The sequence below is a fragment of the Schistocerca nitens genome, chromosome 1 (genome assembly GCF_023898315.1).
Source record: "Schistocerca nitens isolate TAMUIC-IGC-003100 chromosome 1, iqSchNite1.1, whole genome shotgun sequence".
Lineage (NCBI taxonomy): Eukaryota > Metazoa > Arthropoda > Insecta > Orthoptera > Acrididae > Schistocerca > Schistocerca nitens.
The window spans coordinates 232,966,008-232,990,075 of NC_064614.1; the positions used below are offsets into that span (position 1 = coordinate 232,966,008).

Consider the following 24,068-nt stretch of genomic DNA (forward strand, 5'->3'; position numbering starts at 1 on the left):
AGCAATAATAAGAAGAGATATTTACACAATGTGGCTCGTATGTAGTTAATAAAAATGACTGCAACATTGTTATTTTGCTTTAATAAAACGATGTTTGCTTGTAAATGCTGCCAAATTATCTTAACATACCCTACCCTACATGATGGCAGGGGTAAAATACAGGGAGCGAAAGGCTATTTACAATTTGTACAGAAACCAGATGGCAGTTATAAGAGTCGAGGGACATGAAAGGGAATCAGGGGTTGGGAAAGGAGTGAGACAGGGTTGTAGCCTCTCCCCGATGTTATTCAATCTGTATATTGAGCAAGCAGTAAAGGAAACAAAAGAAAAATTCGGAGTAGGTATTAAAATCCATGGAGAAGAAATAAAAACTTTGAGGTTCCCCGATGACATTGTAATTCTGTCAGAGACAGCAAAGGACTTGGAAGAGCAGTTGAACGGAATGGATGGTGTCTTGAAGGGAGGATAAGATGAACATCAACAAAAGCAAAACGAGATAATGGAATGTAGTCAAATCGGGTGATGCTGAGGGAATTACATTAGGAAATGAGACACTTAAAGTAGTAAAGGAGTTTTGCTATTTGGGGAGCAAAATAACTGATGATGGTCGAAGTAGAGAGGATATAAAATGTAAACTGGCAATGGCAAGGAAAGCATTTCTGAAGAAGAGAAATTTGTTAACATAGAGTATAGATTTAAGTGTCAGGAAGTCGTTTCTGAAAGTATTTGTATGGAGTGTAGCCATGTATGGAAGTGAGACATGGACGATAACTAGTTTGGACAAGAAGAGAATAGAAGCTTTCTAAATGTGGTGCTACAGAAGAATGCTGAAGATAAGGTGGGTAGATCACGTAACTAATAAGGAGGTATTGAATAGGATTGGGGAGAAGAGAAGTTTGTGGCACAACTTGACTAGAAGAAGGGATCGGTTGGTAGGACATGTTTTGAGGCATCAAGGGATCACAAATTTAGCATTGGAGGGCAGCGTGGAGGGTAAAAATCGTAGAGGGAGACCAAGAGATCAATACACTAAGCAGATTCAGAATGATGTAGGTTGCAGTAGGTACTGGGAGATGAAGCTTGCACAGGATAGAGTAGCATGGAGAGCTGCATCAAACCAGTCTCAGGACTGAAGACCACAACAACAACAACAACAACAACAACAACAACCCTACATGATTCAGGACCAAAGGCCTTGCGATCTGTTCTTACCTCGATCTAATTTAATAGCTTTCGCGTCTTATTTCCAGCATATCGGCTGTGTTCCCGGGCTATACTACAGCCATCCGTGATACTGCAAAACTATGATAGATAGTTAATCCGAACTTTCAGGGGATAATTGGTATACTGTTTAAACTGTGTACGTTCATAAACTTCGTCGCAGTAGCAAGGTTTCAAGGCACTGAAAGTGCTTTGAAGATGCAACTAGGTAGAATGGAATTTTGAAATTCGATTCTGCAATACTCAGCATTCCTAGAACAGTGTTCACAGGTTCGTCGGCATTCCTCATCTCTTAGATATAGCGTGTTGAGGACTAATCTGTGACGTAACTGAACACTGCCAGGAGATAAAGCATTCAAAGATTTATGACTAATAAATTCCTGAAGGCCTACGCTTCAGTACACCACTTGCGTGATTAAGAGTAACTCACGTCACAGTCCAAACCTTAAGCTGCTAACGCTTGTTACATCGTGGACAGACACGTACGTTACATGTTGCCGTAACTGCCAGATGGTTGCTTCGCTCATCAACCTCAAGTTTGGTCTGATGCCGCTTTCTATTCATATCGCTCGATGTCTCATTTTCAACGTAACAGTTTTACACCAAATCATCGAATATCTGCGTCATACTTTTACCTAGCCCTGTTGCAGCAATTCTTTTCTTCCCCCACCCCTTTAACTACTTTTCAGCAACGACTCCAAACTATTTTCCCCATTTCATGAAGTTCTTTGTTAGTAATTGTTTCTCTAAGGACGCCCCCATTTCTTACTCCATCAAAGAATTTTACCTCGTCTTTTATCATAACTTTTTAAAGATTTCAAATATCTCCTGTTCCGGACGTTAGCAAATTTATCTTTAAAAACCTCCTGCTTCTCACAATTATTGCCATTACGTCATTCCTACATTTTCCTTTCTCATTACACTTCGTAGGTAGGAACATTCATCCATCTTAACAGTCTTTTTCACATTTAGCCTTCAGTCATCCATGATGTCGATCTGTTGCGCACATCATTATCTTGCGTGTATATCTTAACTTCCAGCAGACAGTTAGTCGTTCTCGTTAAACACCCGACTCTATGTCCGCTCGCTTCCGGTGACTGCGTATCGCATGTCACCAGCGATTCGTGACAATCTACACTCCTGGAAATTGAAATAAGAACACCGTGAATTCATTGTCCCAGGAAGGGGAAACTTTATTGACACATTCCTGGGGACAGATACATCACATGATCACACTGACAGAACCACAGGCACATAGACACAGGCAACAGAGCATGCACAATGTCGGCACTAGTACAGTGTATATCCACCTTTCGCAGCAATGCAGGCTGCTATTCTCCCATGGAGACGATCGTAGAGATGCTGGATGTAGTCCTGTGGAACGGCTTGCCATGCCATTTCCACCTGGCGCCTCAGTTGGACCAGCGTTCGTGCTGGACGTGCAGACCGCGTGAGACGACGCTTCATCCAGTCCCAAACATGCTCAATGGGGGACAGATCCGGAGATCTTGCTGGCCAGGGTATAGTTGACTTACACCTTCTAGAGCACGTTGGATGGCACGGGATACATGCGGACGTGCATTGTCCTGTTGGAACAGCAAGTTCCCTTGCCGGTCTAGGAATGGTAGAACGATGGGTTCGATGACGGTTTGGATGTACCGTGCACTATTCAGTGTCCCCTCGACGATCACCAGTGGTGTACGGCCAGTGTAGGAGATCGCTCCCCACACCATGATGCAGGGTGTTGGCCCTGTGTGCCTCGGTCGTATGCAGTCCTGATTGTGGCGCTCACCTGCACGGCGCCAAACACGCATACGACCATCATTGGCACCAAGGCAGAAGCGACTCTCATCGCTGAAGACGACACGTCTCCATTCGTCCCTCCATTCACGCCTGTCGCGACACCACTGGAGGCGGGCTGCACGATGTTGGGGCGTGAGCGGAAGACGGCCTAACGGTGTGCGGGACCGTAGCCCAGCTTCATGGAGACGGTTGCGAATGGTCCTCGCCGATACCCCAGGAGCAACAGTGTCCCTAATTTGCTGGGAAGTGGCGGTGCGGTCCCCTACGGCACTGCGTAGGATCCTACGGTCTTGGCGTGCATCCGTGCGTCGCTGCGGTCCGGTCCCAGGTCGACGGGCACGTGCACCTTCCGCCGATCACTGGCGACAACATCGATGTACTGTGGAGACCTCACGCCCCACGTGTTGAGCAATTCGGCGGTACGTCCACCCGGCCTCCCGCATGCCCACTATACGCCCTCGCTCAAAGTCCGTCAACTGCACATACGGTTCACGTCCACGCTGTCGCGGCATGCTACCAGTGTTAAAGACTGCGATGAAGCTGCGTATGCCACGGCAAACTGGCTGACACTGACGGCGGCGGTGCACAAATGCTGCGCAGCTAGCGCCATTCGACGGCCAACACCGCTGTTCCTGGTGTGTCCGCTGTGCCGTGCGTGTGATCATTGCTTGTACAGCCCTCTCGCAGTGTCCGGAGCAAGTATGGTGGGTCTGACACACCGGTGTCAATGTGTTCTTTTTTCCATTTCCAGGAGTGTATTATTCCCACTTGCCTCACTCAGTGCCTCTATTCCGTGCCAATGTGGCATACCTAGCGTGAGGGAGGCTATTACAATAGTCGAGAAGAGCAAGGATCATCATCTACACACCCGACTAAAAGGACCAAGATAACTAGCTGTCGCCAAATATTGCCTTGACTATACTCATCAAATGAAATACCGGGATAGTTTCGAAGTTCAAACGCCGAAATTCTGCGGCACTGTAGGGTATATCGAAATTATGACATCGCAAACCCAAATAAAGGTAGGACGTTTCAATCTGACCAAATCTCGGGATCCGGCACTAAGTATATTAAGATCCCGTCATCCATCTCATTCACCAGAACTGGAAAACGCTGAGAGAACGTGTTTCACCGAACACCACCTGCTATAGCGATGAGACATTTTGTTGGGGCGATCTGTATTTTGCGAAGGCCAAGACCGCTTGATTTTTAAGACTTATTGCAATTACTAGTTTCGACAAAATCGTGCTGTGATCTTCAGCTTGGCATTACGCTTTGCGTTAATGTTCACATACCTGTGTCGACATTTTGAGAATGAAGTAAGGAGTGTAATGTACGAGGGTTGGAACTTTAATAGTGGCAACTATTTATTTACAGCTCGTACAAAATAGATACACGTTTTAAAATTTTACTGACCTTCAAAGTAGTCACCAGAATTGTGTATAGCCCGTTGCCAGCGATGTAGAAGTCTGAGGATACTCTTAGCAGTGCCAGTTGCGTAGACAGTTCGAGCGGCGCGGTCTATTGCCTGACGAATTTATAGCGGTTCTGAAGCGAATACCGTGAAGTATTTCCTTCAGTTTAGAAATCGAGTTGAAGTCACGAGGGTTTCCGTCAGGGGAGTGCAGTAGGTGGTACAGCACTTAGCAGCCCCATGAGTCCAACACATCATTAACAGCTTGCACAATACGTGCTTTAGCATGACGGTCAGGTCCTGCAGAAAGTATCCCTTCTGTCTCTAAGCTGGTCATAGGTTGAGTTCCAAAAATGAACAGCATAGGAACAGAAGTGATGACACTTTGTGCAGGACCTGACCATTTTGCAGGACAATGCTCAAGCACGTACAGTGCAAGCTGTTACTGCTTTGTTTGACTGATGGGGCTGCACAAGTGCTATACCACCTACTGCACTCCCCTGACGTAAGCCCTCAAGAGTTCAACTATTTCTAAACGGAAGGAAACACTTCACGGCATTCGCTTCAGAACTGCTGCAAATCGTCGGGCAACAGACCGCGCCGTTCGAACTGTCTACGCAACTGGCACTACTAAGAATATCCTACGACTTCCACATTGCAGGCAACAGGTTATACACAATTCTGGTGACTACTTGGAATATCAGTAAAATTTTGAAACACGTATCTAGTTCGTACGAGCTGTAAATAAATAGTTGCCACTATTGACGTTCCAACCCTCGTATTTACACTGTTCTCAAATTGTCGACGAAACTAGTAATTGCAATAAAGGTCTTAAAATCAAGCGGCTTTGGCTTTCACAAAAAATGTACAAAAACTTTATTCTTGCTGGCGTCCTTGGACCCAGTACAGAACAGAATCCTATGAAGACACCCGGAGGCGCACAATTAATCGCTGAAGTTTTTTCTAGCACTGCCTTTTCTCAGTGATCCCTCAGCACCATATTCATACTTTTTTCCTTAGAATTAGCTCCTTGGCATTATGACTAGTTAGGAAGACGGTAGTTAAAATAATCGCTTTCGAAAACTGCTTTCGCCTCACGGCAAAACTAGAGAGTTTACACGGTTCAGAGCCAAAGCAGCCTGACTAAGGACGTTGAGGATCTCTTTCGACACTGGGAAATTATCCACACCGTCGAAGCTATGTTCTTACGCAAGCTGCTTAAGGACGTCAGGCGGAAGCAGTCATACGACGCACGGACAAACAGCAAGGCGGCTCCAGCTTTGGTCCATGAATTAACTCCGGCTCAAAGGCATTTTATGACGTGACTGGTAGCTTCGTTTGCCTTTTTGCTAGCAACACCATCCGAACTTGTGACAGACGGCTAGTCCGAACTGCTGCAGATAAGAGACATCTGTATATCGTGCGGAACTGATCTGGCAACTGTTTCAATGTACGACAATCGGTACTAACATTTTCACCTGTGACGAGAAATACAACGTTTTGGTAAGACTGGTATATTAAGTGGCTGTTAACTCATCCGAATGCGAAACAGATGGATGCCTTCTAGCCGTCGGCCTTCACTTGAAAACGTGGAGAAAAACATGCGAAATGCCCTTCAAAGAATTCTCATCTTCGCAGGATACCTTCATTTTTTCCTTTGTGATTCGCTCGGCCAAGGCTGTTGGGGGCAAACTGGCACCGCAGGAGACAATGTTATAGTGACAATACAGTTCCTGAAGAAACAGTTAAAATGACTTTCTCCTTTTGCAATCGTTTATTTTAATATTAACTGGTCGCAGCCTTTCGGTGCAGTCCTACTTTTAAGCAATAAGGAAACTTGCTTGAAATACAGCTGGATATCACACATACTAAACCAACTGTACCCTTCTACAGCTAGCAAAGAGTTCTTAATCATGTAAATTTGATGGAATATTCCATACTACTACTTCTACTACTACTACAGTCTTACTAAGGAGAGGTCTGCTGTGGTAGGAGCGACTTGAAACCGTCTATATGATTATGTAGGTTTAGATACCACGTATCGCACACTGCACCCGTTCACCTTTGTGGCCCTCGTTTCCGAGTAATTTACGAAAAAAGTACGGAATTTTGCGTGATTCTCAACAACATTAAAAAAGTTGGGTTATACAGTCTGGCACCGTGATGTAATGGATAGGATAATTGCTTCGCATGCAGGTAATGCGATCGAGTGATCAGGTGCAGTAAATTATTTTATTTTTAAATCTTGGATCATTTTTATTCAAAAAATTGATTGAAATGAAATATGTTTCCATTCCTATGTCACAACTTTAATAGTAATACCAACATTTGATTTCTTTTTTGCTATGTTTTCTACTTTAAATCTTTGTTCGTACGTTTTTAATTAATCTTGCGTATTAATTTCTAAGTAGTTTTCTTTTATCACTGTTCTTTCGTCCACGTTATTGATTCCATTATACGTATTTCTCATTTTGCTCGAATTTCGTTTTACTTATAAACCATTCTTCCATTTGTATCTTCATCTGAGTTATTTTGCCCATTGTACAATAGGTACTTCGGTTGTCTTAAATATTTGAATAACAATTACCATGTAAAAAATTGCACATCTGGTAATGAAAAATACATTTTTCACACTAATTCACGGTCAACAGATTATTTTGTCTTGTGTAACTGATAGATCGGAATTTTCAAATAATGTAATGTTACAATAGATAAATATGGCTACATTCATATCACAAAAATTCTGACTGTAAAAAGAGTGGTAAAAAAATTTAAACAAATGAAAAAGTTCATAGGGCGATTAAAATATTGTGACAAAGGAATAGAAATAAATTACATTTAAACCAATTAACTGAATATAGTGGTCAAAGTCATTTTCATAAAGATTTAAAATGAAAAATCTTGCTGGCCCTGACGAGATTCGAAACGACAAAGTCCTGCATGTGATGCTATTATCATATACACTATAGGAACCAGACTGTATTGTTTAACGTTACAGTGCAGCACGCAAAATTCCGAAACTGTTGTTCAATTACTCGTAAACGAGGGCCCACCAGTGTGAACGGCTGCAGGGTGCGATACCTGAGATCTTAACCTATATGACCATATATTGTGTTACAGAAAATCTAGACCATCGCTGTGAATCTCTCCTCATACTGGCAGCATGTGGAACAGTCTGAATCTACTTACTGCAGTCAAGCCTTTGCTCCTTTACAATGTCTACAATTTTGTTGTCTTAGTTTTCAGTCCACAGTGTTTTACTGAACTCTCCAAGATGGTATATTCTGTGCAAAGCATCTTCATCTTTGAATAATTACGCTCTCTTCATCCATCTGAACCTGCTGAGTATTCATGTCCAGGTGCATCTTTATAATTTTTACGTTCCACACTTTCGTTACCAAACAGTCTATTCCGTGTTGCCTCAGCATGTGCTCTTTTAACCAATCCTTCATTTAGTGAAGTTGTTCCATAAGTTTCGAGTCTTCTTGGTTTTATTCAGTCCTACCTCATCTGTTATCCAATCTACTCATCTTGTCTTTCAGCATACACCATATTTCGAAAATCAGATTACTGTTATAATACTACGTACACTTCTATTATACTCCGAAATCCCAGTCTTCTCGGAACATAGTCACGTTGCAATTAAAGAGAAACTAGTGAATAAGTTGGCACACTTCTGATCCGTGAGGGTCTTTGTTTTATAACTGGCATTAAATTTGCCGTTTCCCTTCCAGTGTAGAGGATTGTACTTCATTCTGTCCACGTCAGATAATGGGTCTCACGTCAATGGAAACACTGCGCACTGCAACCACCAGGTTTAAATTCCCACTAATATCCATAACAGTGCTCCACTCCAAGGCTATTTACCCCTATTTAAAAGAGGGCCACCATGCCGAAAACGATAGCGCTGAAGTAGTGCACTGAAGTTCAGTAACGTAAGTTTAATTATGCAGCAACACCACAAAAATTAAGTCTCACAGAACCACTTGCAATGTGAAGCCCACTGAGATTGTGATCATGACCTACGTCAGGATTAGGTTCAAATAAGAAACAACTGCGACAGTAATATTTTGACACGAACTGAATAACGTCCCTTAAAATTTTATTCTCTGGAAACTAAACAAGCGGCTCCAGCCATCACCTGGCAACAGCTGGAATTCTTCGGATCACGTCCAGTTTCTTTGTGCTCCTCTCGTAGCTCGCCGTTCCTAATGACGTCATGTGTCGCGTCTGAACCTAGACCTCGTTACCTCATACGACGACCTCGACCACGTTTTACGTAAGATGAATAATGCTTTGAATCCTGAAGTATTACTCAACCACATGACTTTACCAATGAATGAAGGTTGACGTTAGTTTTATGCCTATAATGGCACACCCCATATGCGATCTGCCCCTATTTTAAAAACATGTCAACCTCGTTCGTCTGGGAAAGTATGTTTTTGAAAATGGTACAGAAGGAATCTAGCGGGAAGTTTCGGTTCTTTTCCTATGACGTTACGAGATTTAAAGTGCCATGCATTCCCTGAAATGAGCTCCCAAGAAACTTTGAAAATAACGCTGCGAAGGTTTATCGGAATAACTTGCTTCTCAGCAAGCAGAATTTTATGTTTAAACAGAATTAATCCTCTATGCAGTTAGACTTCCACAACCCGAGTAAACAGTAACCTTTCAAGAACTATGTCCTAATCAGAACACAGTAACAGTAACTGATGTGTTTCCTACCGTTAATCAAAATTTTAAAGCTCTGTTTTCGATGTCTGGTATTTAAGAGCGACACATGACAAGTTCTGAAAAGAAAATTACAGCATTTGACACCAACGTATCCCCAAGTATTACCAATTACATAATTGGTACACGATGATGTGGGCAACATCTCCATTTCGTATTTAACAATGGAAGTTTATAACAAAACGTAAGTGCGAGGGACCCACCCATCACTGAACTCTTCGTCCATATAACGGGCCTGGAAGATTAAAAGGCTGTCAGTAAATTTTTACTGCGGAAATAGGATGCGAGCCCAGAAAATTTTTGATTACTGTGGAACTCCCACGTACTGTGTGCAACATGGTTACGCACAGCTGAAGAGTGTTCATAACGCATACAGTAGTCTGGAGAAGGCTTCGCGCTATCTGGTAGATGCCTAATGACTGATGACAATGAAACTACGAAACAAATTATTTTGTACTATTTCAGGTATTCTTCGCAACTCAAGTCTAACTAGGAAAACCAACGAAGTTGTTAATTGTTCGGCAAAAACTTGAGATGCCCCGCCCCCTTTTCCCTACACACACACACACACACACACACACACACACACACACACACACACAGGAAAGAGAGAGAGAACTTTCTGCAAACATGGCTTACCACTTTTCCGCCGGCAACCATGTTTTTCTAGAACTCAGACGTGCAGACAGAAGACAAGCTCGGCCAGAACTGAGCAAGAGCTCCACCCGAACATCAACCGGGTGCACAGGCGCGGGAAGAGACTGACCTTGCTTCGTCCGCTCCACCAATAGAAAACTGCCCCAGCGACGTTGGCCAATAACGACACAGCTGTGGCGTGACTTCATCGTTTTTGAAGCGCGACAACCACCTGTTACGCCTGCCTCGAAGCCCTCGTTCCAAAAAATGCGAGGGAGGGGTGGGAGTCCTATGCTGTACATTTGGCAGCAACGAGACAATTTTTTACCCTATAACTGAAATGGATTCTTGATCCGATACCAGAAATAACTTTAAGGCACTTCAAATGTACGTACAATTGAAACTGCAAAATGTTCGTAGTTACAGGAAACGAGATCGCAACAGGAATGGTAAATGAAGGTAACATACCGAGATTCATACATAGTAAGAACGAGTGAAATATTCTGCCTCTTTCACGTACCGAGTCCCGGACGTCTTTCCAGAATTGTTTACTTACGTTTCAGGCACGTATATGTCACTGACAAGAGATCTGTTTTTCTTTAACTCTACAATTCACTGACTAAAAATCAAAAACCGTCTGCTTCACTCGGTATTCACAGTATGTTCAATCACACTGAAGTGTTAATGAACGTTTCTTACAGAAAAATCTTTAGCAGCAGTGCCCTTGTTACGAAGTTTAAATTCAAAATTCGACAACTTTGAACATAGCATTCAACATTTTGCTGCTGCAGAATTTCAGTATTTAGCTGCTGGAAAAACTTTCAGCACAAGCTCTCACAAACTAGTTTGATTTCCGTATTCTGTTTCCAACTTCCACTTGTCCTATAATCCGAAGATTTCCTTAGATAACTTTTGAAAATACATTTACATTATCCTATTAGAAATAATGAGGGTAACTCCAAAATAGAACAATATTACGTAGTATTGTTATCTTGGTCTTTAGTTCAAGAACTTTTATTCAACTCTCCAAGTTGGTCTATCCTGTACAAGCACCTTTATCTCTAATTACTGCAACCTGCATCCATTTGAATCTGGTTACACTGATGTCAAGGTCTATCTTTACCATCTTTACCTCCCACTCTTCCATTATCATATGGGCTATTCCTTGATGCCTCTGCATGTTTTCTAAGTGATCCTCTGTTTTATTCAAGTTGTACCATAAATTTGTTTTTCCCAAGATTAAATGCAGCACCAAGTGCTCTATCCACGTAATCTTTTGCATTCTTTTATCACATTTCAAAAGAAGTATTCTATTCTTGTCTGAACTGTTTATCTTCCACAATTCTCTTCCTTAGAAGACTACTCCAGACGAATACCTTCAGAGAAGACTTCCTAGCACTTAAATTTATATTAGGCAAGCTGTGTTGCCCAGGTATTTATTCCAATTTTATTATCTCATTTGCCCCTCACCTTCTCTCCATCTCCTCCTTCCTGTTCTCTACCCTAATTATCCCACCCCCTCAGAAAGACTGTTGGTTCTTAGCTCCACAGTTTTATTTCCAGACTTAAATAATTTCTACAGAGTTTGGCTGAAAGCTATCCAGGGGTTTAGGAGAAGTTTATCTGTGCAGTTTTCCCACCTGTATCTCTAGCAAATTTTGCCCTGCAGTTTCATCTTTATGCAGCTCAATGTTTATAATGTTGTACTGCCAGAACTGTGTTTCATAAAATGATATTTAGCAGGTACATCCAGTAATATATGTGAATACTGTCTGCAAAGTGTGGCACGAATACAGTTGTAAATAAGTAACCAAAACCTATTTATGCAGCAGTTTTACTGCATGAATAGCAAAAATGTAGGTGATTAACTTCAATCCTTCCATCACTTTGTGGGAGTTGTCAGCAAGACCAGTGTTGTGAATGTTTGAAATTGTGTGTAATATTACTTGCAAGTCCCTACGTACACTCATTCTCAAACACTTTATTTATCCAGTTTGGGCATTTGCACACTGCGGACACTCCTTTTCACCACACCCCTTTTATAGGTAGATACTTCTACTCCCACTGCATTTCTTTACAGACTAAGTGGTATGTGTACCAGGTTTACTTGAAATTTGACACACACACACACACACACACACACACACACACACACACACGGAGAGAGAGAGAGAGAGAGAGAGAGAGAGAGAGAGAGAGAGAGAGAGAGAGAGAGAGAGAGAGAGGGGGGGGGGGTGTAAAGATGTAAAATTTCTTTCACCAATGCCATGGCCAGTTTGCATTCTACACTAAGGTGGCAAAAGTCATGGGATAGCAATATGCACATATACAGATGCAGCAGTATCTAGTCAACAAGGTATGGAAGGGCAGTGCATTGATGAAGCTGTCATTTGTACTCAAGTGATTCATGTGAGAACATTTCTGACTATCAAGGGTGCACAATGGGAAATAACAGACTTTGAACACTGAATGGTAGTTGGAACTAGACACTGGGGACATTCCATTTCAGAATTTGTTACACAATTCAACATTCCGTGACTCAGTGTCATGAGTGTGTCAAGAATTCCAAATTTCAGGCATTACCTCTCATTATGGACAATGCAGTTGCTGACACTTCACTGAATGACCGAGAATAGCAGCATTTGCTTAGATTAGTCAATGCTAACACTGCACTGCACAAAATAACTACATAAATCAATATGGGACATATGCCAAACATATCCATTACGACAGTGTAGTGAAATTTGGCATTAATGGGCAATGGCGGCAGACATCTGATAAGTGCCTTTGCTAACAGCTTGACATCACCTGCAGTGCCCCTCTTAAGCTTGTGACCTTTATCAGTTGCACACTAGAAGACCAGAAAACTGGCCTGGTCAGGCGAGTCCTGTTTTCAATCGGTAAGAGCTGATCGTAGGGTTTGGGTTTGAGTGTGGTGCAGACCCCACAAAGCCATGGACCCATGTTGTCAATAAGGCACTTTGCAAGGTGGTGTTTGCTCCATAATGGTGTGGGGCTTTGTTTACATGGAATGGACTGGGTCCTCTGCTCATGTTCAGCTACATTGAGACCATTTCATTTCATGGACTTCATGTTCCCAAACAATGTAATTTTTATGGATGACAATGCATCATACAACCAGCCAAAATTGCTCGTGACTGGTTTGAAGAACATCCTGCACAATTCAAGCAAATGTTTTCGCCACCCACATTGCCAGACATGAATCCCATTAACTAATTATGGGACATAATCAAAAGGTCAGTTCATGGAAAAAAACCTGCACCGCCAACACTAGATGTAGCATGGGTTGACTTGTTGAGTCAATACCATGTCGAGCTGGTATCTTACACCTAGCAAAAGGAGATCCAACAAGATATTAGGAGATATCCTATGACTTGTCACCTTAGTGTATATCCTACATCAGTTATTGTGCTGCCCAAATAGCAGAACTCTTAGTTTTAGTGTCTTGTTTCCTACTTTAATTCCCTAAACATCACCTGATACAAACGTCAAAAGCCTGAATAAGCACAGCCCTCTGCAAGATGTGCAGGAAGAGCATTAATAGTGTTCTGGAAGGTATCAACAGAGTTGTGGAACCATGCTGTGCAATGGCCAGCTGTGCTATGTTTCTGAGTTGAGGATTTATGGCACAAATAACCCAACTGATGTGGCACTCAGAATTCTGACTGGATTTAAACCCAGTCAGCCATGGAGTACAGTAAACTACTCATAGTGCTTTTTAACTACAAGCATACACTGTGAGAAGTGTAGCATACTGCACTGTCCCACTGGTAGATGCCATCATACCACAGGAAAATAAACTGCATATAGGAGCAAACAAGGTCCATAAGGATAGATGCCTACTTGTGTTATCTGTCACACCTTCCACAAAGAATGTCACGCAGAAGAATGTTTCCCAGGTCATAAGGCTCCCTCCTCCAGCCCGGACCATTCTGACGATCGTTGCAGGGTGTTTGCTTTCAGACGTTTCACACCATACATACCCATGGCGATCTGTCCATTGGAGCATAAAACACGATTCATCTGAAAAGGCCACCTGTTGCCACTCAGTGGATATCCAGTTGCAGTATTAGTGTGCGAATTCCAGCCTTCGTCACCAATGAACAACAGGAAGTATGGGTGCATGAACCAGGCAACTGCTGTTAAGGCCCATATGCAGCAATGTTTGCTGAGTAGTCATTGGGGAGACCCATTACTGGTAGCCTCGTGGATTCATCTGCAACATCGGGTTACGTCTATTCGCTCATACACCTCTCTGAAACTGTTTTTCAAACCTGTTGTCTATGGCCTGTGATGCATCACAGTTGCCTCAGCACTTGTTTTGCACAGCACCATTTTGCCATGCACAGTATACTTTAATCTTGTAGGCATGTGAATAGTTTACAAACTTACATCATTTTAGAAATGCTTCTGCCCTCCATCTGAAAACCAATGTTTCAGACACGAGATAAATTTATGTTCCCACATTATGACAATGCCTTCACTGTTCATCTGTGCCCCCCCCCCCCCCCCTTACATGCTTTATATATTCTCCACTGATAGTGCTGTCACCTGTCGTATGAGTGGACACTGCATGTTGATATCTAACACTGGCAGGTACATTTATGTGACTGGACCATGTAATTCCACTATACTTCATTGCCTTTGGTTGCTTTTTGTCTTTGAAGACTTTCCATTCCATTCAACTACACTTACAAATCCTTTGCAGCCTGACAATTGCAATGCCATTCGCAAACCACAAATTTTTATTTCTTTTCCCTGAAGTTTAATTCTTAGTTCAAATTTCTAGATGGTTTCCTTTAGTGTTGGCTGAATGAACAGACTGACTAAAATTGGCGATAGGCAACAACCATGCCCCATTCACTTCAACCACTGCTGCTTTTTCAAGTTCAGCTGTTGAGCAGTAGTCAGATTTATGTACAAGTTATAAAAAACCTTTCAATCCCTATATTAAAACCCTGTCTTCAAAATTTCAATAAGTGTAGTTCCGTCAACAGTGTCAAAAGTTATCCTTATCTACAAATTATGTTCATATCTGCCTTTTTCCACCGAGATTTTAAGATAAGACATGTGGTCAAGTACTGCCTTAAGTGTTCCTACATTTCTCCGGGACCCAAAGCGGTCATCTCTCAGTAAATACTTTGAGTCAGTATTCTCAATTATCGGATGTATATACTGAGAACAAACTGAATGACTTTTGCAGATGTGAAATTTCTAAGCTTTAACTTTTGTGTTGTGGGTAATATTGACATTTTCCTCTCCAAAATCTGAGAAGTTCCCATTCAGTAATGAATCATGGTATCAGTCTGAAAAAATGAGTGGTGTGCAGAAGGGTGTAATAAGTATTTTGTGTGTGTGTGTTGGGGGGGGGGGGGGGTTGCTGAAGAAGGCTTTGCCCAAGAGCTAAAGTACAACAGTCTTTTCAATGTGCCTATCTGTAACTCAATGGGTCATCTTTAACAATGTGTAGCAATCTATCCTTCACCTATACTGTTGTCTACAGAGTTTGAAAATAGTAACATCCCTAAGTACAATACAAGAAGGGATAATGACTTACCACTGACAAGCTGTACTGTAAGTGTAAAACAGTCTCTCTCCATCTCCTAACAAGGAAGCCACAATTATAATCCACAGAACATGCAAATAACCAGCCTACTTCAGCAATTAAAGATCCACATATCTGGACTGGTTGGCAACAATGTAACAGCATTCACCACCATAAATGAATGTGTCATTTAAAATACAGGCAGACCCTAGGGAAGTACTTCCATTTACTTCAAATTAATTTGCTGTCTCTAAACCAACACACTTTATTGCAAAATATTTACATTTTTCAGACTGATCTATGTGCAACAGGACAGGCCTGACAGAACCTGTGTTTTGTATGACAGTATTAGAGAAATGGTGTTATAACAATAGACATGTCAGTGCCCTTATTCCCACAGAAAGACTAGTATTTTCTGTAAGAAACTCAGCATCAATTGTGGCTTAGCAACTGCTAAAAGAATAAGTGACAGCAGTTACGGACATTCGAAACGTTATTTCAATCTTGTTTTACCACTGAAATTCACTACTCTGGCTGGCCTGTAACAGTTTTAATAAGCGATGTCACCATGTACATAAGGCTAAATGCTATAAAACTGCACTCTTACAAAAAGCCTCACTTTTTAAAAATCAAACTCACCCTCCTCTGTGCAGCTGGATCACACAATGAAAAACGGAAGTTTAAATATCATAAAGGAATGTCTTTCAGTATACACAATTGGAAACTTTCCCTGTTCAAACTTTTGCATTATGCATTTAATGTCAATCATTCAGGTGTAACAAGAATCTCCAACCCATTACTTTAGTGAAAGATCTTAAAAAGAATCTTTTTTATCCCACCCAGAAAAAAATCTTGGCAGGTACAAGAAAGGATGGAGCAGTGTACTCAAGTTACACCAGTAACAGGTGACTGATCTTTTACAAACGAACTTATTACTTACAGCCTGAACTAGTCACAAAATGCTGGTTCAAGCAATAAAAATAATATTTTGTCAAAAGCAATACCTCCACCAGCTACTCTGCTAGATTACAATGTTTAGTTTCAGGCTCAAAATGAATCTTACACTATTCAGTAATCTCCCACATTATCTCAAGGCACCTTTCTTACCATTGTAACTGTTGGAATTGCCATGCAGTGCTTTGCACAGTAGTTATGTAGATACCACAGCCATTTTCATGGTATCATAGTGATTAGGGTCTACACTCAATTTTTTTCTTCCCACATCTTTGCCTAGGCTTAACATTATTAGAAATGTTAGAGTTTTTCATAACTCTAGTACTTACCAAGTAATGTCAAAGCTGACAATCTTTGTCCTAGCTACAGTATTTGCTTACCTTCACCCACCTTATGCCAGCATCCATTATTCACTGCTGCCTACTAAAGTAGTAACCTTACCAATTATAGTAAGGATATAAATGTACAAAAGAAAATTATGCTCACACCCATACTTTAATGTTGCCTTTAATGTTTTAGCATATTTTTATTTTCCTACATAATCAGCAATGTTTTGCATAGACTTCATGTCAGGAGTATGAACTTTTTACCAACAATGTTTCTGGGTGTTTTGTGTATTCAGATATGATTCAACCTTCTGTGACCGATTTGGCCACACCTGAAAGGCCAACATAATCATGTCCACATTTGGAGAAGTCCCAAAACGTTTGATCAACACTGACAATGGCTGTAAAAGGCCTCCAGTCTTAATTTAGCTTTTTATTTGAACATACAAGTTCTCTGCCTTCACATGATGTGGCATCAAATGCTATGAAAACAGCAGAATTCCAAACCAGCAAACTATGTTCTGTTTTCAGTCCTGAGACTGGTTTGATGCAGCTCTCCATGCTAATCTATCCTGTGCAAGTTCCTTCATCTCCCAGTACCTACTGCTACCTACATCCTTCTGAATCTGCTTAGTGTATTCATCTCTGTCTCCCTCTACAATTTTTACCCTCCACGCTGCCCTCCAATGCTAAATTGGTGATCCCTTGATGCCTCAGGACATGTCCTACCAACCGATCCCTTCTTCTAGTCAAGTTGTGCCACAAACTTTTCTCCCCAATCCTATTCAATACCTCCTCATTAGTTACGTGATCTACCCACCTAATCTTCAACATTCTTCTGTAGCACCACATTTCGAAAGCTTCTATTCTCTCCTTGTCCAAACTATTTATTGTCCATGTTTCACTTCCATACATGGCTACACTCCATACAAATACTTTGAGAAACGACTTCCTGACACTTAAATCTATACTCAATGTTAACAAATTTCTCTTCTTCAGAAATGCTTTCCTTGCCATTGCCAGTTTACATTTTATATCCTCTCTACTTCGACCATCATCAGTTATTTTGCTCCCCAAATAGCAAAACTCCTTTACTACTTTGTGTGTCTCATTTCCTAATCTAATTCCCTCAGCAACACCCGACTCAATTCGACTACATTCCATTATCCTCGTTTTGCTTTTGTTGATGTTCATCTTATATCCTCCTTTCAAGACACTGTCCATTCTGTTCAACTGCTCTTCAAAGTCCTTTGCTGTCTCTGACAGAATTACAATGTCATCGCCAAAACCTCAAAGTTTTTATTTCTTCTCCCTGGATTTTAATACCTACTACAATTTTTTCTTTTGTTTCCTTCACTGCTTGCTCAATATACAGATTGAATAACATCGGGGAGAGGTTACAACCCTGTCTCACTCCCTTCCCAACCACTGCTTCCCTTTCATGCCCCTCGAATCTTATAACTGCCATCTGCTTTCTGTACAAATTGTAAATAGCCTTTCGCTCCCTGTATTTTACCCCTGCCACCTTCAGAATTTGAAAGAGAGTAGTCCAGTCAACATTGTCAAAAGCTTTCTCTAAGTCTACAAATGGTAGAAACGTAGGTTTGCCTTTCCTTAATCTTTCTTCTAAGATAAGCCGTAAGGTCAGTATTGCCTCACGTGTTCCAACATTTCTACGGAATCCAAACTGATCTTCCCCGAGGTCAGCTTCTACCAGTTTTTCCATTCGTCTGTAAATAATTCGCGTTAGTATTTTGCAAACTGATAGTTCAGTAATTTTCACATCTGTCAACACCTGCTTCCTTTGGGATTGGAATAATTATATTCTTCTTGAAGTCTGAGGGTATTTCACCTGTCTCCTACATCTTGCTCACCAGATGGTAGAGTTTTGTCAGGACTGGCTCTCTCAAGCCCGTCAGTAGTTATAATGGAATGTTGTCTACTCCCGGGGCCTTGTTTCGACTCAGGTCTTTCAGTGCTACTATGTTCTACCAACGCGAATTTATAACTAAGCAAAAATTCAATAAGGGTTCACAGTTGCCATGTTATTCAATAGAAACCCATGCTTTATTGTCTGAGCTTGAGTGTGTGGTGAAAAAAATTCTTAACAGCCACAACAGTTCACCCATGTACTACTAAAGGATCCCAGAGAATTTCTAAATATTCTGAGCTTGTTTTGAGCACAACTGTGTTACAAATAAGGTCTAAATTTTAGCAGGCATTCACACAAAAAGAACTGCACCACCTTCTGCAAGCAGTTATTTTCAGTCTTCTACGAAAGTCTATCACTGTCTTATGATGTTCATTGTAATTATCTTCTTGGCTACTTTTCCCTTCTAATTCATCAGGTTTTTGAACCTTCCTACACAATGTTTATTTCCTTATCCCACCACATCTTTGCAGACACAGGGGGTCCTCCACTCCTGAAATAAATACCTCTAGTCACCAATCAGATAACGGAACTAAGGATTCAAGGCTGGCATCAATTTTTTTCATTCAAATTGACTGCTATGTAAAACCATTCTTTCTAGCTTTGACAATGGCTTTACATTTTTCACTAATTTAGGACATTCTATTCATATAACTTCTGCAGAAACCACACCAATCCATACAGCCTACCAACTGCAAAAGCAATAATGGTGAAGTCCATGAAAGTATGGTAGTGAAATCTCTGAACTGTCTACTGAGAAGCAAAGAGTGATGTAACATTTTGCCCTGAATGGAATTAGGAAAACTTGGTAGCCCAAATCATAAGCTAGAAGATGCAAATAATGAAATAAAGTACTGATTTAAATATCTCTGCACAATCCACTTTCACACCTTATTGACTGAATTTCTTCTTACAGATGAGCTGAGAGTTTCAAATATCGTGTACATCTTTTATTCACTGTTTTAGCCATCAGTATTTGCCTACTTTGGTTCAAAGACTATTGTAGACACTTCCCATCCCATATATTACTAATTTATTGAGTATTCCAAGTCTGCAAGGCTGACTGCCACACATGGGGCCCGGGATCAATTCCTAGCTGAGTCATTTTATCCATTCGATGCACAAGTCACCGAAGTGGTGTCAAAATGACTTTCCATGACATTCAACCTGAGACATGGTCTCCTGGCCAATAATGCCCTACACTGTTTCATTTTAGTCTGCCTAACTCTGATTATTCTTTTCATAATTAGGGACACCAAAGCAAAAACTTTCCTTGTAACCACATTTCACTGATTACTGTATGTGTCATTTCACCAGTTAGACAACTGGCAAAGGTCAGGGGCACGCAAATCACAGAAGCGCCTTCTAACTGAAAGAATTTCACAAGGCCATTGAGCCTCATAAAATTATTACCACTTCCTATTAAATTCCAACTTGCTTTAAATGTATAGCCTACCATCTAATGTAGATTATACCCATATTTCGGGAGCATGCTGAACCACATTAACAATAATGTTTATACTTTTCATTTTAAATATCACAGGAAAATGCCAAGCCTCAGAACTACATTAACATTAATTGCACAAAGCATCCATACTACTAAAAAACAACTATAAAACTTCGAGACTGGATGACTTTTTACAACTTGAAGTTATTACGTAGGTATTTATGTAACTGGATTTTTCTTGTTTTATACCCAGTTCAGGTAATATGCCCAGGATATCTCATCAGCATTTGCTGTTGCACAGTTTGCAGCACATTATAGCTTTCCATTTCAAATAATGCTGAATATTTAACAACCTAATAGGTACAAGAACTATAACCAAATTTAGAATTAATTTTCATTCTGCAGTGGCATGTGCACTGATCCATGTGGGACCAGGTCTCAAACCTGGGATCTTTGCCTTTCACGGGCTATTCACACACAACCAACCTTCAGAGCTTCAAATCTGATAGTACCTCATCTCTTATTTTCCAAAATCACAGAATTTCTCTTATACAACATGCCACATAATACACTTAGAAGAAAGGAACACACAGTTTTAATCTGTCAGGAAGTTTCAATGTAACAGTTTTGTACGAGGTTGCACCATCATATGGAGCAACTTACTTTCCAGCAACGACAAAAAGAATTGTGATAGTGACAACAGATTAGCATTTACCTAACAATGCTAATATTTATGCAACTGGGAAATACATTATCATATACATTTGTGCCCAACTTTCACAATTTTCACCTAAACACTACCAAAGTGCTGGAAAATTTCTACCAACTACAATACAATCAGAAAAGATATAACTTACTGATTACTTTTGAGAACAAAGAGTAAGATTAACAAGTTATGGATATCACAAATAACTATGTATGCTTTAGTCTTCAGCTCATTTATCTAAATCTGGTACAAACTACCCAATAACCCATACATTTATTGTCAAACTGATTTCCAGATTTTTATTGGCAGTATTCTCCTAATTATCTTTGTTTTTGTATTTTTGTCGGACATGTTACCTGCCCACAAAACAGAACAACTTTAGATTTACAGGACATGTCAATTTGACTTAATTCAAATATTACCTGACAAAAATCTGATCAGCAACTACAAGTTTCCACCCTTAGCAAAACTCTGCAGAGAGTGGTATTACATTGAAATTGCACTGAATTTAAACCTTCTGGTACAGTAAAAGTGTGTGAGCATTTATGTGACATGTTGACAGGTGATAAACTTGCTTGAGTTGGAAAATCCCAGAAATGTGATATGAGAACTGACAACACTTTGCCACATGCAAGACACTTTCTCCATCATAAAAACCAACTGCAATGTAAAGACAGAAAACTTAATACATATTGCATACATAAACTATTTTGGCAGACATTAAGAATGTATATCACATAAACTACAAAAAATGGAAGACAGGCAACCAGCAAAGCTGTAATACACAAACTGTCATAAGCTGAAACCAGCTTTAATTGTGAAATAAAAAGAGTGGTAAAAAAGTCTTCAGACAGACCCCTTTAAAATTCCACATCCTCTAGGCAGGATTATGGTATTTTAGTTGGTAGATATTTTCCAGCACTTTGGTGGTGACTAGGTGAAAATTGTGAAAGTTGGGCACAAATGTATCTGATAATGTATTTCCCAGTTGCATAAATATTAGGATTGTTAGGTAAATGCTAATCTGTTGTGTACCACTCTCACAATTCTTTATTTTGTTATTGCTTTCTAGAAGACTGCCAGAACAGTACTCCTCCCCACACAGCAATCAACATGCTACACAAGACTGTGAGCCCCATGGTCTAACAACTTACTCGGGCAGGAAGCTCTTCTTTGCAATGGTTAGCCTAAGAAAGTTCAGCAACTGTGATGACTTTCTAGTCACCTTGCAAGAAATCGTGGAAGAATCAGTCCTTTTCATATCAATGCTACTCTCTTGGCATCCACTGCCATAAATGGTGAGAATTGTGTACTGGCCCAAACCCTTACACAGTGTTCATACTTCATTCACAGTACAATACGCAGTCAGTCATATGTACAAGACTAGTTGATTGATTTGTCTTTTGTATGACGTTTTCAAAAATTAGCTAACAGTTAAAAAAGTTAGGTAAATATTCAGATCTACATCTCTGGCTACACAAAATGCCCACAGAAGAATTTACATCTACATCCATACTCCACAAGCCACCTGATGATGTGCTGTACCTCTGTTTTGTAAGCAACAGTGAATGTGGTTCTGTCATATGTTAACTTCCAATGGTGCACAGCATTTTACAAAACTGGCCAATCCCAGTTCTGCCAAAATGACTTAAAGAAGTAAAAATATTTTTGTTCACAATTTAGAAATCATTCATCCCTAAGCCTTATCTTTCCCATTTCATTCCCCAAATGCTGTTAGTGCAGTAAACCATGCTGTCGGTGCTGGCATCTGATAAAATCAATAAGCATTACTCTAATGTGTCATTACCTAATTTACAACTAGACCAATAGGATATATTTCCTTTATTAATTTTAAACACCCAGAGCATGTTTTATCCAACTAGTGTGGCTACCTGCCTGCATCACTACTTATCGCTATGAAAATTTAACAGTCATGATGCAAAAATTATGGCTTTTAAAATGAGGTCTCATGGGTTTTGGTTCTCTCGCTTCATGAGGCCACATTTTAAGTAGCATTATTGGAACCAACACTGGAATCTGATTAAAACATTTGGGAGTTGGGTGCTGAGTCAATAGCTTCTTTCCTCAAGACCTTTCATTCTGGAAGTGTAATAATTACTACCTATATTAAAATAACTTCGCATCCATATCATCCTTTAATATTTTTATTAAACATTACATCATGAAATAGTGCTATAATTCTTGTATCACATTACATTTCAAAAACGGTACTCACTGATTTCGGCATTTTTACTGGCTCGATGTGTCTGCAGGTGAAAGAAAGATCCTGTGGAAAAATGTTAATTCTTATTACACTTGACATACATTACATACTTCCCTATATGGTGAACAAAAATAAATGTCAAAGCACTGAAAAAGTGTCTCTTTGTGAATGCTTAAATAACTACAATTACGGAAACACACAAACAAGAATTGCTGGTACTCTGCAATAACAACGTTAACCATTCATTCAACATCTCACCAAGTAAAATTCAGAGGAAAGGAAAAAGGAAGTTACGATGGAGCCTCTAATATTAAAGCGAAAGCACTATTCCAGGACAAATATTCGTGATGTTTGAAACATTTGGTGGTAAACAACATAAAAACTAAATAGCACCACCACTACATTTACATGTACATTTCTTTAGCGCTTTAAAAACTTGTCTGCAGACCTGTCATGTGACAGGGCTACTCTTAAAAGTTGCACGCTGTGATATTCTTGTCAGAGTTTTAGAAATTCATGCCACCACTGCAACAAATCGCGAGACCTGATGCCCTGCCTTCAATGCATGGCCTACCTTTCGCAAACTATTTATCACGTTAAAATTCCTTTCTGTGAATTCCTTGTTGCACAAAATTGACGGATATAACCTGCTAGTATAGTACAACAAATAGACCTTCACCTTCGAAACAGTTTAACTATTTATGAATGCAAACACACAACACTCACCACTAATCAACTGCCTTCCAACAGCGGTATCTTCACTCTACAAGTCTACACCACTCCCTTTCACAACTTCAACTATCCGTATCACGTCACGTTGACTGACACCTCACACGTATAAAGATGGCGGTTCAAGGGTGTGGCGATCTTTGGTACGTCTCCGCTGCTTACTACCAAAGATTAGTATGGATGTGGTGTATAAAAGTATAGATATTCGGTATAATCAAACACAGCAAAATATCATAAATTAATTACGCTCGCTATATTGTCTTAATACGTTTTCATACATTAGGGAAGTAGTGGAAGGTCTGTTCAGTTACAACAATTTGAAGTGATGTAGACGTACTATTTGGCATCTCATGTAGTTCACTGACTTATATAGCATATTGT

General features: G+C 40.4%; 1 protein-coding gene across 2 annotated transcripts in view; it reads right to left on the reverse strand.

Annotated features, from left to right (window-relative positions):
- The window catches only part of LOC126246277 (moesin/ezrin/radixin homolog 1), a 96,407-nt gene extending 72,587 nt beyond the window's left edge, over nt 1-23,820 (reverse strand). The window contains exons 1-2 of one of the 2 annotated variants that reach the window (XM_049948383.1): nt 23,685-23,820; nt 22,971-23,021 (exon numbers count right to left, since the gene is read on the reverse strand). In XM_049948383.1, coding sequence (XP_049804340.1) covers nt 22,971-22,982 — 12 coding nt within the window. In that variant the 5' untranslated portion in view covers nt 22,983-23,021; nt 23,685-23,820. Of the gene's footprint in view, nt 1-9,808; nt 9,960-22,970; nt 23,022-23,684 lie in introns of those variants that run through there. The other variant, XM_049948382.1, reaches the window with a different exon arrangement.
- Nucleotides 23,821-24,068: the final 248 nt, after the last annotated feature.